General features: G+C 41.9%; 1 protein-coding gene across 1 annotated transcript in view; it reads right to left on the bottom strand.

The window, feature by feature from the left end:
* The window catches only part of xylt1 (xylosyltransferase I), a 261,499-nt gene extending 241,545 nt beyond the window's left edge, over positions 1 to 19,954 (bottom strand). The window contains exon 1 of the mRNA XM_073060531.1: positions 19,698 to 19,954. Within this exon, the coding sequence (XP_072916632.1) occupies positions 19,698 to 19,907 (210 nt within the window). The 5' untranslated portion in view covers positions 19,908 to 19,954. The remainder of the gene's footprint in view (positions 1 to 19,697) is intronic.
* Between the last annotated feature and the right edge of the window lie 601 nt (positions 19,955 to 20,555).

Genomic DNA, 20,555 nt, shown 5'->3' with positions numbered 1-20,555 from the left:
ATGAATACCAAAAAACTCGGATGCTCAAGTCCCTTGTATAAAATGGCGTAGTATTTATATATAACCTACGCACATCCTCCTGTATACTTTAAATCTAGATTACTTATAATACCTAATACAATGTAAATGCTATGTAAATAGTTGTTATACTGTATTATTTAGGGAATATTGACAAGAAAAAAAATTGTACATGTTTTCTCACTCACAAGCAGTGAACGAACGAGATGCGAGGCAAACAATGAGTAAAACTTGTAATACCTGTACAGTAGTTGTTACACTGACTTGTTTAGGGAATAAGGACACTTTGGAGGAGGCTCAATAATACTAAAGACAGGAACTGTGGAGGTTGAGGGCTGAGGATCTTCAAGTGTTGAACGTCGAGACTTCAGAATTGCAGATGCTTTAGTTAGAAACATTGTTATAGGAAGCTGTCTCTTCTTTTTCTTTACATCATCAAACAAATCTTGCCTTTCTCTTCTGTAAGTTTCTCAAGCTCCTCTGGGAACACTGCTGCAGCCTCGACATTAGCCAATGCCGATTCTCTCATGATCTTTACGTTCTTGAGGCTGTAGCGTTTTACTCTTAAACTCTTTTCTCTCGCTCTCATCAACCCCATCACAGTAGTGCTCATAGAGACTAAGAGCTTTTTCACGTATAATTTGGCCAGCGACAGAGATAAGCTTCTGTGACATGTCCTCTAGCCATACACTTAATGCTTTCTCAGTCTTCACAAGCACTTTATCACAAACCAGAGACCATTTTTGCCATTGTAGGGGCAGCACTAACACTTCCACAAATTTGCCACTTTTCAAAAGATCTAATATTTCTACTTCCTCGGCGAGAGATAGCACTTTATGCTCCCTTTCAGCCTTTGAGGAATTGCTTTGACCACGTAATTGCTTTTTAGGAGCTATTTTTTCACAGGAACAAAGTAGCAAACGAACGAGACGCGAGACGAACAATGCTCGAACAACAAGTGCTGGATGAGCACTTCCTGGTTTTCTCGATTCGCGGTTGGTTGAATTCGCGCATGTGGAACTCACGGATAAGGAGGGCCGACTGTATAAGCAAGTCTACTTTAATACATTATATAACGGTTAGTTTTAGTTATAAAAGCCATCATGCCCTTACTTTCCCAGTCCTTGTCGCCTTTCCCCCAAATCATTTCCAACCTGGATTTAGAGAATGTACTACACATTCAGCCTGGACACAGAAAGAGGGTAATAAGAATTGCATTCATCCTTCTTTAGTGATATCCAGAATCCATACTCAGGAAGGAAGCCTCAATAGTCAACAAGGATCAAAATATTAAACCCTCCCAATCTGGCAGTGCATTTCCTCAGTGGAATTTATTTTAAAATTCACTACTGCCTGAAGAATGTATTGAAGATAATGTGCAATACATTAAAATGAGAGTTTACAAATTCCTTCAGCACAGCCACAAATCTCAGAGGAACTGCAATGGGTGTGCAGGCTTTAAACTCCTCACCACTGATCCATCATTCCACGACTGATCATGACTGCTTGCTTTGTCTCTTAACCCATTCATCCAATTAGGAAACTCAGTTTTGAAATTGTGAATGGACCCCGAAGCAAGTTTCTTTTTTTGGCAGGCGGGGATATCCCATATTTTCACTGCTTTTTGTTTTAAATGTACTTTCCAATAGCCAATTTAAAATTTCAAGGCTCTACTTTTGGAATTCCTAATAAACCTGTGAGGAAACAGTGTGGCTCATATTGTGAGCCAGTCCGGCAAGTTGACATATGTCAAAGAAAATATCAACACATCTGCAGCAGGATTACTAATGCTTTATAACAGTGGATGAGTGCAACTATATGATAATAGAGCAGGTATTATGTAAGTAATACTCATTGCTCATGGGTAGAAAGATAATGGAAAAATACCCTGCAATAGACAGAGGAAAAGTTCCACCTTAAAAAAAACTAAAACGTCAATAAAATTACATCATTATGTAAATACAACACAAACATTTGCAAAGAGTCTGCTGGGAATTCGGTGGGTGAAATCAGATGATGTTTGCATTACGACTGTAAGTTAGACATACATTAGTGAAGTACAAATCTGCCCAACAGCTTGTGAGGGGTAATTAAACAAGCCACTTGCTGTTTACAGAGCAGCAGAAACAGGTCACAAACCAATTTCCCAAATGAAAGCACACCGGATGTTATCAACTTAAAGGTCAAAACATACAATCACACTCACCACTGGCAACATAAACAAGCCAAGTGAAAAGAAAATTGTTTGACAGCAAGATATGAAATGTAATCATTCAATTATTCATTCTGATCTTGGACATGTACCAAAGTTCAACATCTTAAAGCTTTTAGATTTAAACATGACTTCAACATTTTCAAGAAATTGAGGATTATATTGGCACAGGTACAGTTATGAAAGTACTCACCTAATCTTTTCACCATCTTCATTATTCATTCTACAGGCATCAGGGATCAAAAAAAACACTAACCCTAAAAATACCGAGGGGGCTGAACCTCTTAGATTGTGAAACTGCTGATCTTACAGGTGAAGCGCCACCCTCTCTTCACGCTTTCTGGATTTTTCATTGTACATACATAGAACGATGCAAACAGAATAGCTGTCTCACTAAACCTTTGGCATAGATTTCCAATTATTCGATTCCTCTGATCCACCCTTCAGAAACCTTTTACGATGGAACAGCTAATACTGGGTGCTACTTCTCAGCTTCAGTGACCTGGATGCATTCCTGACCACCACTGTTGTTTGGGTGGTATGTGCACATTCTCCTTTTGTCCATGTCTGTTCCACTCAGGAGCTCCAATTTCCTCCAAATCCCAAGGATGTGTAAGTTGGACAGTTCAATCGGCTGCTATAAATTATCCCTCACGTATAGATGAATGGCAGGGTCTGGGAGGAATTCATGGGGACGTGAGGAGACTAGATTATCAGGTTTTCTGATGTGGCATACATTTGATTAACTAAAATAGCCTATTTCTCTGTTATAATGAAGCACAAAACTTTCTTTTGGAAATTAGTATTGAATCTGCTCCCACCAGCAGCGAATTCCAGATAATAAAAAATCTCAGTGTGTAGATGATAAATGTCTTCTCACAAAGCTCAACCTTAAAAAGGCATCATCTGCTTACCAATACTTTCACCACTGGAAACCTCTCTCCTTATTTATTATATCACAACTGGTTGATGATTTTGAACAGTGGAACCAAATTTATTTTTAATCCATGTAGAGTCAGTTAAAAGAAATAACAGGTGTTTTCATTTGCTGTGAACATAGTTACAGAATAATCATAATGTTAAGAATCAGCAAGGTTGTAATGGTGTAAAATGCACAAACGTATTCTGAAACCAAGTGTTAATTGCACTGTCACTGAATCTTTGTCAGTGACATTTCTCCTTAGAATTATCAGAACAGTAACATCATTCCAAGTTAAATACATGAAAAGTTGATTTCTCTGACAGGAAATGCCAAAAAACCCTGTACAGGCTAATTTTTCTTAGTAATAGTTAAGAGTTAATGGTGTAGCTGTTAGAATCTGACCAATTAATGGGAACCTAACCTGCATTAGCACTTTAAAAGTTGTCACGGTTGTGTAGCGGTTAGTGTAACATTATTGTACTCCAGTTTTCACTGATCAGGGTTTAATTCTCCCCACTGTTTGTAAGGAGCTTGTACTTTCGCTCTGCGACTGTGTGGACTTCCTCCAAATGCTCTGGTTTCCTCCCACATTCCAGAGACTTGACGGTTAGGGTTCGGCAGTTGTGGGCATGCTAAATTGGTGCCGGAAGCACAGCAACACTTGCCAATCTGATTCAATCTTGACCTCAATTTCAATTCTCTGTCTGCCCAAAACAATCCTTACTGATTTGATTTGACATAACCAAAACATTTCACTGTACACTTCGATGTACACATGAGAAATAAAGCTAATTTGTAAAAAAAAACTATCTTAGCTTTGCCAGATTAATCCAGAGTTTAAATTGCTAGTCATAAAGCATCACTTGATGCCTATACTGCCCTGGAAGAATACAAGGATTTCCTTTGTTGATATCAAGATAAAGGAGACCCACGCCACCACTTCCAGAAACCAGCTAAGTTCCAGTGTCAAAGTAATTAAGGAACACAAAGTTTCAATCTATGAGGACTTCAAACAAATCTCAAACTTACAATCAAAACAACTCAATCTTTAACAATTCACTTTAAATAAAGTAAATATTGAATACAGTGTTCAGTTGAACACCTACAGTCAGTCATGCAGACTCCACTTTATCTAACATATTGGTACATCACGTTAGTCATATGAAGAGTATGCTATTAAATTCCATTTCAACAGCAAAGTACTTCAAAATTTATGAAAGCACTTCAGGGGAAAAAAAGCTCAATTCAAGAATCAAATAGCAAATAGGGCAATCTGCTTTATCCAGAATTGTCTAGTATGTTTTCCTTGTTCATTTGTCTGAAACTAGATTAAATACTCAATGGTTTTGAATCAGATCATTATATTAATTACACAAACCTTTTACAAACTGGATATATCTTTGCTTCTTTTCCCTTACTGACTATTTTATGAAGGATAGAAAGGTGAAGTTAATCCCAACATTCTGCTGAGGAAACGGGCAGATAAGCACGAGGACAATACAAACATAAGACAGGGGAAGTCTGCTCCATCAGCATCGGAAGACTGATCCAATCTTGGCCTCAATTTCAATCCTCTGGCTGCTCAGCATAACCTCTGATTCCACTATTGACCAAAAATTTATCCATCTCAGCTCTAGGAGATCATCCGTTTGTACATAAGTGTTTATCTGTAATTTGCCACAATACATATGTCAGTCTTTGCCCTTGATACCCAAGGCAAGCTGCTGCGTCAACTCTGCTGTTGGAAACTGGACCTGACAGAACCTTCCCTCATCCTTCCACGGTACTTCAATAGCACATAGTTGGAACATTTGTGTAATTTTTGAAAAATATTCCTGCAACTTATTGTTCTTACCCATTACTGAATAAGATTGTTTCCAAACCTCCATAACAAACATCAGAAGGAAACTTTCAGTAGAACATTTAACTCAACTCTCACAACGTAGTGGTGTTTTACACAACTGTCCATAAATTGTTATGTGGGAGCTATATCTGAACAAGCTGTAATTACTACTTTATTAGTGAATGAATTGCCCTCAAGTTTTAAAGGCAAATAGGTTAAGAATTTTGTAAAATGATCTTCAAATAGAAAAGGACATAATGGTCAAAACTCATTCATTCAAATAATAACATTGGGATTTTCAAACAGTAATATTAGCAATAAATTATTTTAAAATATTCTAGTCTGAGACCATAGACTACTAAAACTTTGCCTTTCCATAGTTGCAATGAAATTTGGAAATAGTTTCTTTCATATTCAGCATTGAACTGACTAAGCTACAGACTGATCAACGATTTCACTATGGCCCCTGAACTGAGAGATCATTGCATTAGCCTCAGTTGACACAAGGTAAAGAGAACGCCACAGCTTATCTAGAGTACAGCGGGCAACAATTATCACGGGGAAGTATAAGGCCGATTACACACTGAGCTGGCTGGGGCGAAAATCTCCATACAGACATAGGGCCTGCTAATTCTGATTTAAAAATAATGCTAAAATATCTGGACAAGTAAACCTTACATAAACTAATGAAACACAGCACAATAATGATTCCAGCTTCCTTCTTTATTGTCCACAAGAATAATCCTTTACTTATTACTCAGAGAACAATCTGTTAGTATAGCTGTTAACATTGGTTGAAAAAAAGAGCAGGGGCAATATCCTCTGTGAATGCAGGACATTCACATGAGTGTAGAACGGGAGAAGGCCCTTCAACCCATCGTGTCTGTACCAACCATGATGCCAAACTGAACGAATCCCATCTGCCTTCGTCTGGCTCATGTCCCTCTGTTCCCCCTCTGATTATTGTCTGTTAAGGTTGCCACTATCTCTGCTTTGGCCCCTCCCCGGCAGTGTGTTCCAGGCATCTACCACCATCCCATTTACAGGAAAGCACCAATTACAAACCTAACGTCAGCAAATGAAAAAAGTTGTCAATTGACCATTGATTTGTAGCCAGAGTAAGTGTTTAATTTCACAGCTTTGCATTACCGCCTACGATTACAGTGATAACATATAACCCTAGAGCCTGGGCTAGAAAATCATGGACTCACTGTTCTGCTTCGATGCCTTTCACTGTGGAGAAGCCAAATCACATCATTACCTTGATGCAGGAAGTGAGGGGCTTAGGGAAATCAGAACCCTTATGTCCCAGGGACCTAGAGCTCCTGCCAAATTCCACAGCAGGAATTTAAGATCAACTTCTGCACAATTCCCATCCAACGCTGGCCAGAGAGCCGGGCAGCCTAGCTGCTGGGCAGTAAGAGATGCCCAACAGCTCTTGGCTGCTCATCGCAAGGCCACAGTCAGGAACTGATGGGCACATTTCCTGCCAGTAGGGAACACTGGGATTGGATTGAGGACCTCAGCAGTCAGAAGGAAGGGAGAGACCACAGGACAGAGTACTCACAATTACATGGTGATGGTGGGTGGTGAGTTCGCTACGTAGAGCAAGTTGAAATCACAATTTGATTTTTTAAATTTTAACCATATCCCTTTAACTATTGGGTGATATTAATATGAGCCACCTCTATGCACTGTCTCGAGTTAAACAATGATTTATGAAATTAGTAGAGTTCTTGGACCACAGGGTGTATGGAAAGGTAAACCCTCCCCCTCCCCCCCACAGCCTCATCACCCAATGACACACGCAAATACAGTGGATTTGGGGTAATAGTGCCATTAGTTAATTGGGACAGTCGCTTATTTAGGAGAACTCTTAAAGAACAAAATTGAATAAGGAAAATAGCCGGGTTTCCCTTCATTTATTTGGGAAACTATGCCGCTTGACTGCAACAGGAGACTGTTGTCAAACAGTTTCTAATTAGTACCAGTCACATGTGCTTGTGTGGCCATTAGACGCACTACAGTGTGCTTAGAACCATAGAACATTACAGCACAGAAACAGGCCTTTTGGCCCTTCTTGGCTGTGCCGAACCATTTTCTGCCCTAATTTTCATTAGGGGAAATGGTTTTTTAAATAGCATCAAATGCTATCAGTTGCATTCATAAGACAGTGATTTTTGTCACTGATAGTTGATGAGAAATAAGCAGCAGGAAAAAGGAAAAGCTTTGCTCACTGCAGTTTCAGTCATTAGGTTAGGAGATGCCAGGAACAGCCGACCTGAAAATGAAATGATTTCACTACTTCAGCAATTCAGGAACTATGAAGAATTTGAAGGTATCGACAATCATCTTGAATGTTACAATGAAAATGAAGATTTGGAAGATGCAATCATCGAAAGTATGAAGGTAGTCCATTAACTGCACTAAATGCCTGCAGTGATTTGGTTTTATTACAGTCAATCAAAAGAACACAACAGCGTACAATGGATGAATTGCTCCGTCGATAACTAAGAGGAACTAATTTACCATTTTATAGTACTGTAGCGGTGTTGTGATTTCTTCTGTACTTAATTTAAATACATAATTTCTTACTCAGTTAAATAGTAGTTTGTCTTTTTTTAAAGCTTCTTTTTAGAAACATCAGCTAATTGTGACAGCCATTTAATTGGATCAAAATGTACTGGTCCCAATGTGTCCCAATTAACCTGGAATCCACTGTACTTATAATAGTAACCAACATATTTCCAGCTTCAGCTTTTAGCTGCAGTGCACCAGGATCAGAAATCGCTAATTCCTAAGTCTTCTCCATCGTAAGGCTTAATCATGAATAATGACCAGACAGCTAGCTAGCAAAAGCAAGAATGATGTGAAGAATCACTTAATGAGCAGCAAGAGCCTTAATTACCACAATGCTCAAGAAACATGACACTATCCTGGAATTATCATCCATCTTATCCACTCTCCTGATAAAGTCAATCTGGTCTGGCAGGTTGATGTGATCAGACAGGATTGGAAAGGCTGGGCCATTCCCTGAAGCAAAGGAGGCCAGAGGTGGCATGGCAGAAGTGTGTCAAATCATGAGAAGCACTGGTAGGGTAGGGTAGGGTAGGGTAGGGTAGGCAGCCAGAGTCTTTTTCCCATTAGAGGGTATAGATTTAAGATACGGAGGAAGAGGTTTAAATAGGATCCAAGAGGTAAATACTTCAGACAAAGAGAAGTTGACACGAGTCACCAGAGAAGGTGGTGGAGGTGATAACAATAGGCATCTGGACATGGACTTGAATGAGCATGACCATAAGCCATCAGGGCAGAATAGATCCATTTAGCCCATCGGGTCTGCTGTGATGGTAGGGATATGGAATGAATGGAGTCAAGATGTGCATAGATAGGCATGTGATTGAATTAGATCAGTTGTCTGAAGGCTCTGTTATGATGCTATACAACTCTGACTTTCCAATTATCCCTCGCCAACACTCCAGGGAGACATCCTGGAATCAGCTCAGCATCTAGAAGTAAGAAAATGTTTTATTTCTGCAAACGACTACCACCACAAACATTGAAATTAGTAGTGTTGCAAGGACAACGTGAGCTCCCAGTCCTTTTCCAAGTAGCAGCCATTTCTTTTGACATGTATCATTTGATTGTAGTTCAGTCAAAACTTAGGATTTTCCATCATTATGAGTGTGTGTTCAATATAACAACAGCAGCAGATCAGAAAACTCTGGCACCAGCTCAAGTAAATAAACAAAAAGTGCTGTTTCTTTGAGCTACCAGCAACCCCATGGTCTTTGGGCAGCTGCATTATTTGCACTATTAAAGCTGGCTGTACAAATCTGCCTCCGGGCAACAGTGAATGGATTCAGCAGCACAAATTATACCAGCCAGCTCCAAGGAGCTGAGCTGACTGAACGGGTGGTGGAAGCCAACTTGAGTCCATTCATTTAGCACAGGAAGGGTAGAAATTTAGGTAAAGAATAAATAAGTGCTGCAGTAGGTCTCACTTTTGGCAATATGTCATTTTCTGCCAAATAGTGCATACAAAATCTACAATAACTGAGAAAAGAACCAGCATAAGTTCTGAACCATTTACTCAGCGATTTGTGACCTGGACTGTGAGAAATGATACAGTAAAAGCAAATTCGATAATGCCTTCATACAGGGTACTGAGTAAATATTTGGAAGGGAAAGGTTTAAAGACCCATGAAGAAAAGAAAGGGAAGTAAGATCAATTAACATCTCTTTCAGAAGACCAGCTCAGAGCTGATGAGTCAAATAAGTTCCTTCTTTGGTGTGCAATTATAAGTAATTCACTCAACTATTAATGAGATTTGATTGACATCAAGAACCAGGTATAGGTTTCCCAGATTTGAATATAACCCCCAAATCATCACTAAGTTATATGCAATAAAATTATATAATTTCTTCTCAGAATAATTTCTAAAGTTATACGTGTTTTCAAATGGAAGAACAAACTAACTATTTGACAAACAACTTTCTTAAAAATAATGACTTTCACCGGTACAGATTTCAAATCTTTAGTGTATGTATCTTCATGCATTTCAGAGTCAATCACCTAAGCTGCTTTGCAGTTTAATATGGCTTACTATGGATTAGACAAGAAGTTAAGAAGATTTCCCTCCTAATACTTACCAGGATAAAAGATATTCCATCCTAATGCCTCCATAGCTGGCAATTCGTGGTTTTGTCTCTGCTTAAATCAAAAGAAACAGAAGAACATGCTGCTTCAATTTTACAGTGAACTTTGCAATATGCACCAGGGTTTTCCTTGCACAAGTCAAATAATTATTGTTTTGGCAGTTGTGAAAGATTGGTAAAGGCAAAAGGAACTGAAGACTAGACTGATCCCTCTGAAGTAACGTTGGTATTTCTGCTCAGCATAGTTCAGTACAACCAACTGTCACTGAAGTCTGGCAACAGGCACAGAGAAAGCCACTAGAAACTGAAAGTAGTGCTTCAGAGGAAAAGGAACAGAGTTTCAATCTTCTTGAGATAGTCAAGAATATAAACAACATAGATGACTTGAGGTAAAATAATATATTTGAACCAATCATAAATTCTATTAAAGGACATGTAACAAAGCTCGAAAGATAAATAAATTACATTTATATATCTTAAAATGCTGTAATACACTCAGTGGCCACTTTCTTAGGTACGTCAATGCACAAATCTAATCAGCCAATCATGTAGCAACAACTTAATGCACAAAAGCATGCAGACATGGTCAAGAGGTTCAGTTGTTGTTCAGACCAAACATCAAAATGAGGAAGAAATATCATCCAAATAACTTTGACCATGGAATGGTTGTTAACGCCAGATGGGGTGGTATCTTAGAAACTGCTGATAACCCGGGATTTTCAGGCACAACAGTCTCTAGATTTAGAGAATGGTGTGCAAAACGAAAAGCATCCACGTGAGGGCAGTTCAGTGGGTGAAAACACCCTGTTAATGAGAGAAATCAGACTGATTCAACCTGGCAGGAAGGTGACAGTAACTTAAATAACCAGGTGTAACAACAGTGGTGTGCAGAAGAGCATCGTTGAATACCAGACACATCAAACCTTGAAGTGGATGGACTACAGCAGCAGAAGACCACACCAGATTCAACTCTATTACCTAACAAGGTGGCCACTAAGTATCTATATTAATAACTTAGATGTGAACATAAGGGATTACGATTAATAAGTTTGGAGATGACCAAAATTTGCTAGTGTATTGACAGTGAGGAGGGTAGTCTTAGGCTGCAGAACAACAAGGACTGGTAAGCTGTTGGAATTTAAACCTGTTAACTGTGAGTTGAATTTTAGCAGCTCAGGTAAAAAGCATTGAGGAACAAAGGAACCTTAGTGCAGAACTCCACAGAAACCTACAGGTGGCAGCACTGGTAGAGACGGTGGTGAAGAACGCATACAAGATGCTTGTCATCTTTATTTGGGGCAAAGAATCTAAGAACACGTAATTTTATGATACAATTTTATGAAAAATTGGTTAAGTCACAGTTGGACTGTTGTGTGTTGTTCTGGCTGCCACACTATTGAAGGAATACTGTTAGACTAGAGAGGTGTAGTGGAGATTCACTTGTATGTTGCCTTGAATGGAATCGTTCAGATCTGAAGAAAAACTGGATAGGCTGTTCTTGTTTTCCTTACAGCAGAGAAGGCTGGGAGGGGAACTGATAGAGACACAAAATTGTGAGAGGGATAGATAGAAGAGACAGCTATGGGTAAGATGCTTAGAGAGAATTTGAGGGAGATATTTTCCCCCACCCAGAGGGAACACAACCACCTTATGGTGGAAACAAGTACTCTCTCAGCATGGCCTGTTCGGTATTGAATGACTATCTAACAGAAATGGACATTGATCTATAATAGATTAAGTGGTGACTGAAAATGAAAGAAGACATTCAATCAAGAGGATTTAAAGGCAGAGAGGATGGAAGGCAGTGTTGTAGGATAGTGGGGAGAGGGGACTCAGGAAAGTAGAGTCGATTGCCAAAGAACTGCTCCCTCCACTATAACCACTCCTCATCCCAAGAGGGAACAATCCACTGAGGAAAAAACTTGAAGAACCAGAAGGATTTTCAGTAGGATGGTCACGGAGAAAGGATGATATAATGCTCAATGTTTCAGAAGACGGAGAACCATCAAAGTTCTTGGAAGAGTGTCCTGATTAATTTGAAGAAGCTTGTGAGCGGAAATTGATGACCTAACAGAGACAATTATGGGTGAGCCAAAAATAAATCAGGGTTGGCTGATCACTAGATTGAACAGAAAGACAATGTTTTGCACAGACTACACTGGCCAGAAGAAATGAGAAAAGGGAAGAGTTTGTGGTATGGACTAAAACATTGGAACTAAAAGTTCAAAGTAAATAATCAAAGTACATACTACTTTGAGATTCATTTTCTTGCAGGCATTTATAGCAAAAATAAAGAAATACTATAGATTTTATGAAAAAATACATAAACCAGACTAACAACCAGAATGCAAAAGACAAACTGTGCAAATAATGAAAAAAATATACTGAAAAGATGAGCTGCAAAGAGTCTTCGAAGTGAGACTGTAGTTTGTGGAATTGTGGTGAGTGAAGTCATCCATGCCAGTTCAGGAGTCTGATGGCTGCAGGAAAATAACTGTTCCTAAACCAGGTGGTGTGCAATCGAAGGCTGCTAGACCTCCCGCATGAAGGCAGCAGCAAGAAGAGATCATGGCCTAGGTGGTGCGGATCCTTGACAGTGGATGCTGCTTTCTCGTGACAGCACTCCAGGGAAATGCACTCAATGGTGGGGAGGGCTTTGCCTGTGATGGACTGGGCTGTATCCACCGTCTTCTGTAGCCGTTTCCATTCCTGGGAGTTGGTGTTTCACTACCAGGCCAAGACTCAACCAGTCAGGGTACTCCCCAGTGTGTCTCTATAGCAGTTTGTCAAAGTTTCTGTTGACATGCCAAATCTACACAAATTCCTCAGGAAGTAGAGGCACCAATATGTTTTCTTTCAGGTGGCACTTGCGTGCTGGTTCCAGGACAAACCCTCGGATGTGATAACACCAAAAGTTTTAAAACTACTGACCCTTTCCACCTCCGATCTGCTTATGAGGACTGACTCATGAGGCTTCATCCTCCTGTAGTCAATAATCAGCTCGTTGGTTTTGCTGACATCAAGTTGTCGTTGTGGCACCAATCAACGAGATTTTCAACCTCCCTCCTATATGCCAATCCATCACCACCTTTGATTCAGCCAACAATAGTGGTGTCATCAGCAAACGTAAATATGGCACTGGAGCTGTACTTAGCCACATAATCATAGATATAAAGTGAGTAAAGCAGGGAGCCAAGCACAGGGCCTTGTGGTGGGCCTGTGCCGATGGAGAGTGCAGAGGCAATTTCACACTGCTAACCCTCAAGGAAAAATTAAGTCAGCCAGGAAGCAACCATGCTGGAAGGCCACACACCTGAATGTAGGCATGGTGAGTGGGTGGGGAATTATTAATTCTGATAAACACTTCCAATTGAAGTAGATTACAATATGGATAGTTTACCTGCTCCCATTCATAAATTCTTAAGTGCAAGTAAAAGACATTTGCTGTTGATACATGACTCCTTGGAAAAACCGAGGTGTGGAAGGTCATAGCCAAGTATTGTACATTATTCTCAAACTAGCCCAGGTCAAACTTGATCTGAAGTTTGGCAGAGAATTGCAAGATGTGTACCGTAGTTACCTCATTTTCACAGCCAATGATTCCTCCATACATCAGCAATGAAGTCTCAGGCATATTAGATGAATGCAGTGACCAGCTGCGAAACTATGGCTGTACAACAGCAGCTGTGGGATAGATTACTTATGTTGTGAAAAATACCAGCAATTCCATAGCAGTTGTGGTCTGTTTAGAAGCAATTCATAATTGATTTTTTGTAGTTTTAAGCATGAATACTAATTGCCACACAGCTAGACAGCCACTTGACAACCATACCAGAATGTGGTGAGAACCTGTGCAAGATTGTTAAGATGAGCTGTGGAACGGTGACGTAGCACGAGTCTCATCATGAAGCAGTTTTTGTGATATCAGCCCAATCACAAGTATATTTTAAGCATACAGGAGTAAGTATGTCTTCAATTCTCTTACAACGTTTGGAAAAAAAATAGCATTTACCAAAAAATAAGCATCTGAATTACTCTATAATGGCTGTAAATAGTTACATCCGTTTAATGAGACTGAACAAAATGAAAGTCCTTGGTTATCATCAAATCTTCATGTTTTTACAGTTCAATTTATTATGTATGGTTACTTTCACTGCTTAAAAAGCAGTTCATCTGGAGGAAATCTGCATGCTTAACAAGGGGGCCACTAGCGACAAAAGGTTCTTTCAAAATCAGACTTCAAACTAACGTAATGACTCCCTCTATAACTGTCTGATAGGTGACGATGAACAACTTAGTTTGTGATCTCAATAAAAGCACAGTAATTGTTGTATAATATCACAAGTCAGGTTGACAAAAGTGAGATCGGGAATGTTATTAAAAATGCAGGTCTGTCTGATAATCCACCCCCCCCCCAATGGATGCTGCCTGGGTCGCTGAGTTCCACAGCATTCTACGGGTGTTGCTCAAGTCTTACTGCTGGCAAGTTTCACTTTACAAGAGGGAAGGCCGCAGCAGAAAGGGTAAAAAGGGCAAGTTGCATTGATTAGCTAATTGACTAATTGGGCAGCAGCTACCAATGAGGTGCCAAGGTCAAGTGGAGAAGACATTCTGGAAATGGCTCAGATGTTGCATTAAATTTCTTAACTTACCTGCTCGTTGAAAGCCACTCCCCGTGGGAAGCGGACTGACCCATGTAAGGAGCATTGCAGCCCCTCCCACTAGCTTCTGCTTAACCGATGATGTTATGGTGCCAGTAAGGTTTAAATCTAGCGTGTGGTCTCTTTTCCTGCTGAATTGTTGTGGACCAGGTAAACAAGAGTGCTGCAAAAACGGTAGACAGTGCAGGTGTGCTACAGTGAAGAGAGCTCGGATGCACACTTTAGGTAAGGCTTTACCACTGTGCATATGTTTGGTATGTGTTTTGTGCTACCACTTTAGGTACTCAGTTTAGATAACTATCTTTAACCGAGAAGGTTTACTAAATATTTTGTGTCTGTTTTCCCTTGTACATAAACAACTAACCTACTTACTCTTAGTGAGTGGCTTCTGTCTCCACTCTCTAAACTGGTTAACCTGATTTCCCACATCAATGTATACTAGGACCTTTTGAGGCTTTTGCAAGAAGTGGCAAACTGAGTGAGCAGATGCTTAGGTGAGTCTCTGGCAAGGTCTTTTGTTTCCCTGCACATGTAGAGCAGTGGGAATGACCGTCTGGGTAGGGGAATGCTCCTCTTGCAGGATCTGGGAGGTCAGGGGACCTCCGGCTTCCTGATGATTGCACCAACTACAAGTGCATTCAGCTGCAGCTCCTTGCACACCACCAGAGAACTGCAACTGGAGCTGGATGAACTCCAGGTCACTGGGGAGGCTGAGGAGATGATAGGCAGGAGTTACAGAGAGGCAGGCACATCTAAATTGCTGCAGTCAGGTAGCTGGGTGACCATCAGTTAAGGGAATATGCAGTTTCCGCAGGGTATGCTGCTTTCAGTTTTGGATACTGTTAGCGAGGGGAGATATTGACCCAAGGGGGAAAAATCATAGCGGCCAGGCCTCTGCCATTGAGTCTGATTCTGTGGTTCAAAAACCACATAAGAAAAGAGTAGCAGTGATAGGAGATTCACAGTTACGGGAATCGACAGAATGAAATTCCCAGATGGTATCTTGCAACCAATGTGCCAGGGTCACAAAGACATCTCAGATAAGAGTCCACAGCATTCTTAAAAGCGAGGGTGAGCAGCCAGGAGTTGTGGTACACATTGGCACCACTGGCATCGCTAGAAAAAGGGATGAGGTTGTGAAGACTGAATACAGAGCGTTATGGTAGTTAAGGATCAGGATCCAGAGAGCAGTGATCTCTGCATTGCTTCCTTCCTTTAAGGATAACCAACGGATAGATATGAATGCAGTCAGCTGGATTGGTTGAAATGCATTTGCTTAAATGTGAGAAAAATTGAAATTTGTTGAACATAGGTTGCTGACTTGGATTGCCAACAGTACTTTTTCATTATTGTACAATAACTAAATATCTTTCCAATTGGCTATCAGCAAACTAGAAACTGTTTCCTGGTGTTTAACTATTTTCAGCGATGCTCCTAAGCAATCAAAGATACTTCTGAGGTTAAGGATCTAGTGATACACGTGCTATTTTTGGCAGACTAATTCAGTAAGGTTTTAAAATGAGCATTCTATTAAAAGACTTCTGCAATCCTTTTATTTTAAATTAAATGACTGCAGTGTAGTGGGTTAAATTGTTCTTCAGGACACTGACCTTTACCTGGCAATTGAGATTAAGCAATTAAAAGCAATAAAAAGTGACAAGGAAATCTTCAATGGGGCTGAATGTTGAGTAATTGTATGGTAATGAACTGAGCAGGTAAAATTATTATGCAGAGTGGTAGTCCAGCCCAACAGCTGCTGCTCCTGAGTTCCCTGTTAGTTCATCTGATTTCCCTAAAGGTTGGTTTCACAGTTCATTCCAGCTTGGACCAATAATGCATATAAAAAATAATTCAAATGCAATGTGAAGCAATGCCCAGAGTAGTAGGGCTGGATGTTTAAATAATATTTGTTAACAAATAATTATCTTTCCTACTATTACTCAGCCTTGCTCCCAGTGTTTTAAGCTAACCTCAGTGTTGAGAAATGCAGCCATCTCAGCAACGAGGTTGAAGTCCGAGACCATTCTGTGCAACGCTCTACACAAGTTGTGCAAATGACAATTCAAAGTTCAAAGTAAATTTATTATCAAAGCACATATGTCACCATATACAACGCTGAGATTCATTTTCTTGCAGGCATACTCAGTAAATCTGAGAATCATAATAAGGAAAGAATGCACCCAACAGGGCAAACAACCAATGTGCAAAAGACAACAAACTGTGCAAATACAGAAGAGAATAAAAAAGTAATAAATAGAGAAGCTGAGATGAAGAGGAAGTGAGTCCATAGGTTGTGGGAATCGTTCGGTGATGGGGCAAGTGAAGTTATCCCCTTTGGTTCAAGGGTTTGAACCTGGTGTTGTGAGTCTGATGGCAGCAGCGGGAAGAGAATATAACCTGGGTGGTGAGGGTCCCTGATGATGCGCTCTGCTTTCCTCAACACTGCTCTGTCTATTGCACTTACTGCAATATCAGTTCGACTTATTGCTGAAAATGTTATACTATTCTAAAAAGGAAACTTGCTCCATGATGTCATAACTATCCAGGGAGCTGATCTTATCTGCACTATTCCAGTAGACAATGAATTTTTTAACATACATTGCCATAACTTATACAGTAAAGCATTTGTAATACGGTGCTTCAGGATGTTGCTCTCCAAATGAACAGAAAAGTAAAATCGCATGTAGTAAATTTCTGTAAAATGGTGTTATTAAAACGTACTTATGCAAACCTGCTGCGCTCTATAGGTCCTTTGTGTGCATTTTGTTGTTAAAATGGAAACCAGGCGGACAGTATGAATTACCAGAGTTAACCTACTGCTGGCGACTTTTATTTGGTATTGGCATAACACGTAGACAATTGTTACAGTGTCGACTGCCAATTCTGCTGGTTTGCATGTTCCTATCAACCATGTGTGTAAGTGAAAGATTCAATGTGCTGAGTGTGGTTCATAAAATCTCTAAATTTCCTTAAATCTTGGCTCCAAATGCGATCTCGCTCTCTGAAACAAACCGAAGAATCATCTCACAGTAATGATCTTCAGTTTCCATCTCTGAGCAGAATGCCGCAACTCATCTTTGCTCCTCCAACGAGGACCAAAGCCAGCTTCATTTAATACTCAATTTTGCCTCGCCGTTCATAATCACCTCTATTTCTGTCAATACCTTTTGATCCACCTTCACCGCCTCCTAGCAATATCCACCCCGATTCCCATCTCATTCGTCCTGCACAATCACATCCATCTGCCTCACGACAATGACCGCCTTTCATTCAAGAACGTCACCGGATCCAACGCGGACCTTCACCGGACGGGGATCAGAAAATCTTATTTTACCGTCCATGAACCTATCTCCATTCTTGCCTTCCTCGTCCTAGGTCAATGCTCCCCGTACTCCTTTCCCCCGACGGGTCGGTCTCCGCTCCATCTGTTCTGGCGCCGCGATCATTACCGTCCACACGCTCCGCTTCTCCAGGACCGAGATCGATTTTCCCGATACCCGGTGAGACACGCGACTGGCTCTTTCTCGGACACGCCAGATGATTGCAACTTTGAGGCATGCGCCCCGCAGTCTTCTCCTCCTCTCTTGAATGAATTGTTGCTTCTTGGGGGCTAATCAGGGCTGCCTCGCCATCCCATGGAGTCTGCAGTGGCGGTCAAAAGGCTGGCTACTCTGGGCAGAAACACCTCGGCTTCCCCACTGGGTTTTACCCGGCCGTGCTTGCGGAGTTACAGCGAGTTCTTGCATTTATATTTGTTGCACTTGACACGCTCAGACCACCCAACTTTTAAGTTCCAGATCGGTTAAGCAGGGAAGACGATCTTTCGCAGACGATCAGTTTTCCCTGTCTCTGCTTCCAACCGGCGGGAGCAGAATCGGTGGGAATCTGCCCCTTCCGCTGTCCGACAAAGTCGTTCATCGCACCCAGGGACGGCGCAACCCCGATTATTTTTACATTCATGCGCTCGGAAAATCTCTCAAATCCATCTCATCCGCAGATAGATTTAAAAAAGACAGGACCCTGGTCTCATCGACAAGTGACGGGGTTTCTATGTTGCAACGTACTGACGCACTCCCTCACCAGCAGGCAAGTTACAATATTTGATCCTGATTTCGGTATTCTGACGGGATCTGGAGAGTTGAACTTCATGTAGTAGTGAATTGTTACAGGCGCCCCCTCCCCTTGCGCCGAACTAGGAGTTTCCCCGACAACGCAGGATCCTCACTCTACCTCGGAATCGAGAATACGGGAGAAGGGACCACAGAACACCGGCAGCATCCCCATCTCACCCCAACAGCGATGCCCGCTAGGTGAGATTACTTCAGCGCAGACAAGTCCAATATTCTATGCAACTTTTGGGGAAAGTCAATTTCGAGAAGGAAAGGATTCGGGGTTGGATCGAACGCGAGCTGAAATTGGACATTTCCAACTGGTTCAATTAAGTGTGCGCTTCTTGATATTTAACGCCGCGTTTCGCAACTACTTCTCAAACAAGCAGGCTGAGGCGACTGTACCACAGTGTGATATGCGAAAAGCACGAACAGCGCGCAGAGAATATCATTCACCTATGCATTTTTGTTTCAAGTTTGCCACCACATCAATAATCAAACGCTGCACGTTTCTACAATTTCTGGTCTTAACGATCTCATGTGACATTAAATGTGAACAAGCATATTCTATCTCTGCTGAAGCATACCACGGCATTCAAGATCCTCAGCAACCATCGCGCTGCGCGGTCTCAGCGTAATACATTCCAAAGACAATCTACGTGTTTTTTTAAAACTGCGATGTTACATCTTGAGTCGCCTGCCTCAATGAAACACACGGCAATGCAAAATCGTAAATCAGAAACGTATCGATTCTGAGAGAAAGCATTAAATCATGAGACGTGACTGCCAAAAAAAAACCCTGACACCCTCACTGAATCTCAATGAATGAGACTGATCTACGTTGCTTTCACTCGACTGAATTTCGTGGGGAAGTAGGGAGACGGAAACAGCGCTTTCACGAAGAGTGTGGGGGGGGGGGGTCAGTGATGATTACAGCCGCATTATTTTTGCACCATCGGCTGCTAACGGCGGCGTGGAATCGCTGGCTGTGTGGTGGCTATTGTTGCCGCCGCGCCGATATGGTACACTTTCACCAAGGGAAGGGGATACAAAGTACACCATCGAATGGGGGAACGCATTGAAGGCTCAGTTACCCACATCAGGACCTGACAGTACCAGGCTGGTGCATCACGCCAGATGCAATTGCTAACTTCAATGCAGCCAGATGCAAAGGCTGCGGAGTTATAGACATGCGATGCTTTCCCCAGCCCCCGGCTCATTCATTCATAATGACTTGGGAAGTTATTTTGGAGAATGTCGAGCGCGCACATACCAGCCCTTGGCCAGGAAAGGGGAACCCTTTCCTGGGTGCCTCTCGGATGTGCCGGGATCTCTGTTTCTTGTCTTCGCCGCCTTTCTCCTCGCCGTCCAAGCTGCTAAAATTCCACACCAGCAGAGTCTGTACGAACAGCACAGTGAGTGCCACGATCACGGCAGATTTCGAGCGCCGCGCCAACTTTCGCCCGCACGCCGCGGCCACCATTTTCACTGTGAAGCCACTATGCCGGCGGACTCCAGGTTAGCTGAGCCCAGCCGCCTCCTCCACCCCCCGCCACTCCGCTCCTGCTCCCACTTCAGCCAATCGCTGCAGCCCTTTCCTCCCCGCTCGACAGGGACCGGCCAATGGCAGCCACTCCCCCCTCAGCGTCTGCCAATCGGCGAGCGGTTTAACCGAAACATCAAAGAACCAATTGGGATCAAGTCCGTTCAGCCAATCGATAGAAGAAATTGCAGTCTCCGACCCACCGGTTGGGACAGAAGCCAATGAGGAGGCAGGTAGTGCTGTCGATCAGATGTTCGCTGCTGGGTGACAGCCTGACTGTATTGTGACGTCACTGTGGGAAAGTCTGTGTGTATGTGTGAGAGCTTTATTGCCTCGCATTCACCGGCAGCGAGGAGCAGTGTGTGTGTGTGCGTGTGTGGAGGGGCCATGGGTGTTCGGGGGATGCCGGTGTGCATAATCTCTTCCGAGTTTAGAGCCCTTAGGGAAGTGTAATCGGGGTGCCTTACGGGGCAATATCCACACAAGACGAGCTACAACTCACTAACAGAGTTCCTTCCACTGCCACAGAAAGCAACAGCCGCTCTCCCTGCTCAGAAACCTTACCGCTCCCGTTTCCGCACCACCCGC

Source organism: Hemitrygon akajei, chromosome 11 (assembly GCF_048418815.1).
Source record: "Hemitrygon akajei chromosome 11, sHemAka1.3, whole genome shotgun sequence".
Lineage (NCBI taxonomy): Eukaryota > Metazoa > Chordata > Chondrichthyes > Myliobatiformes > Dasyatidae > Hemitrygon > Hemitrygon akajei.
Note: the sequence above shows the minus strand (reverse complement) of the source record. Positions and strands in the feature narration are given on the sequence as shown.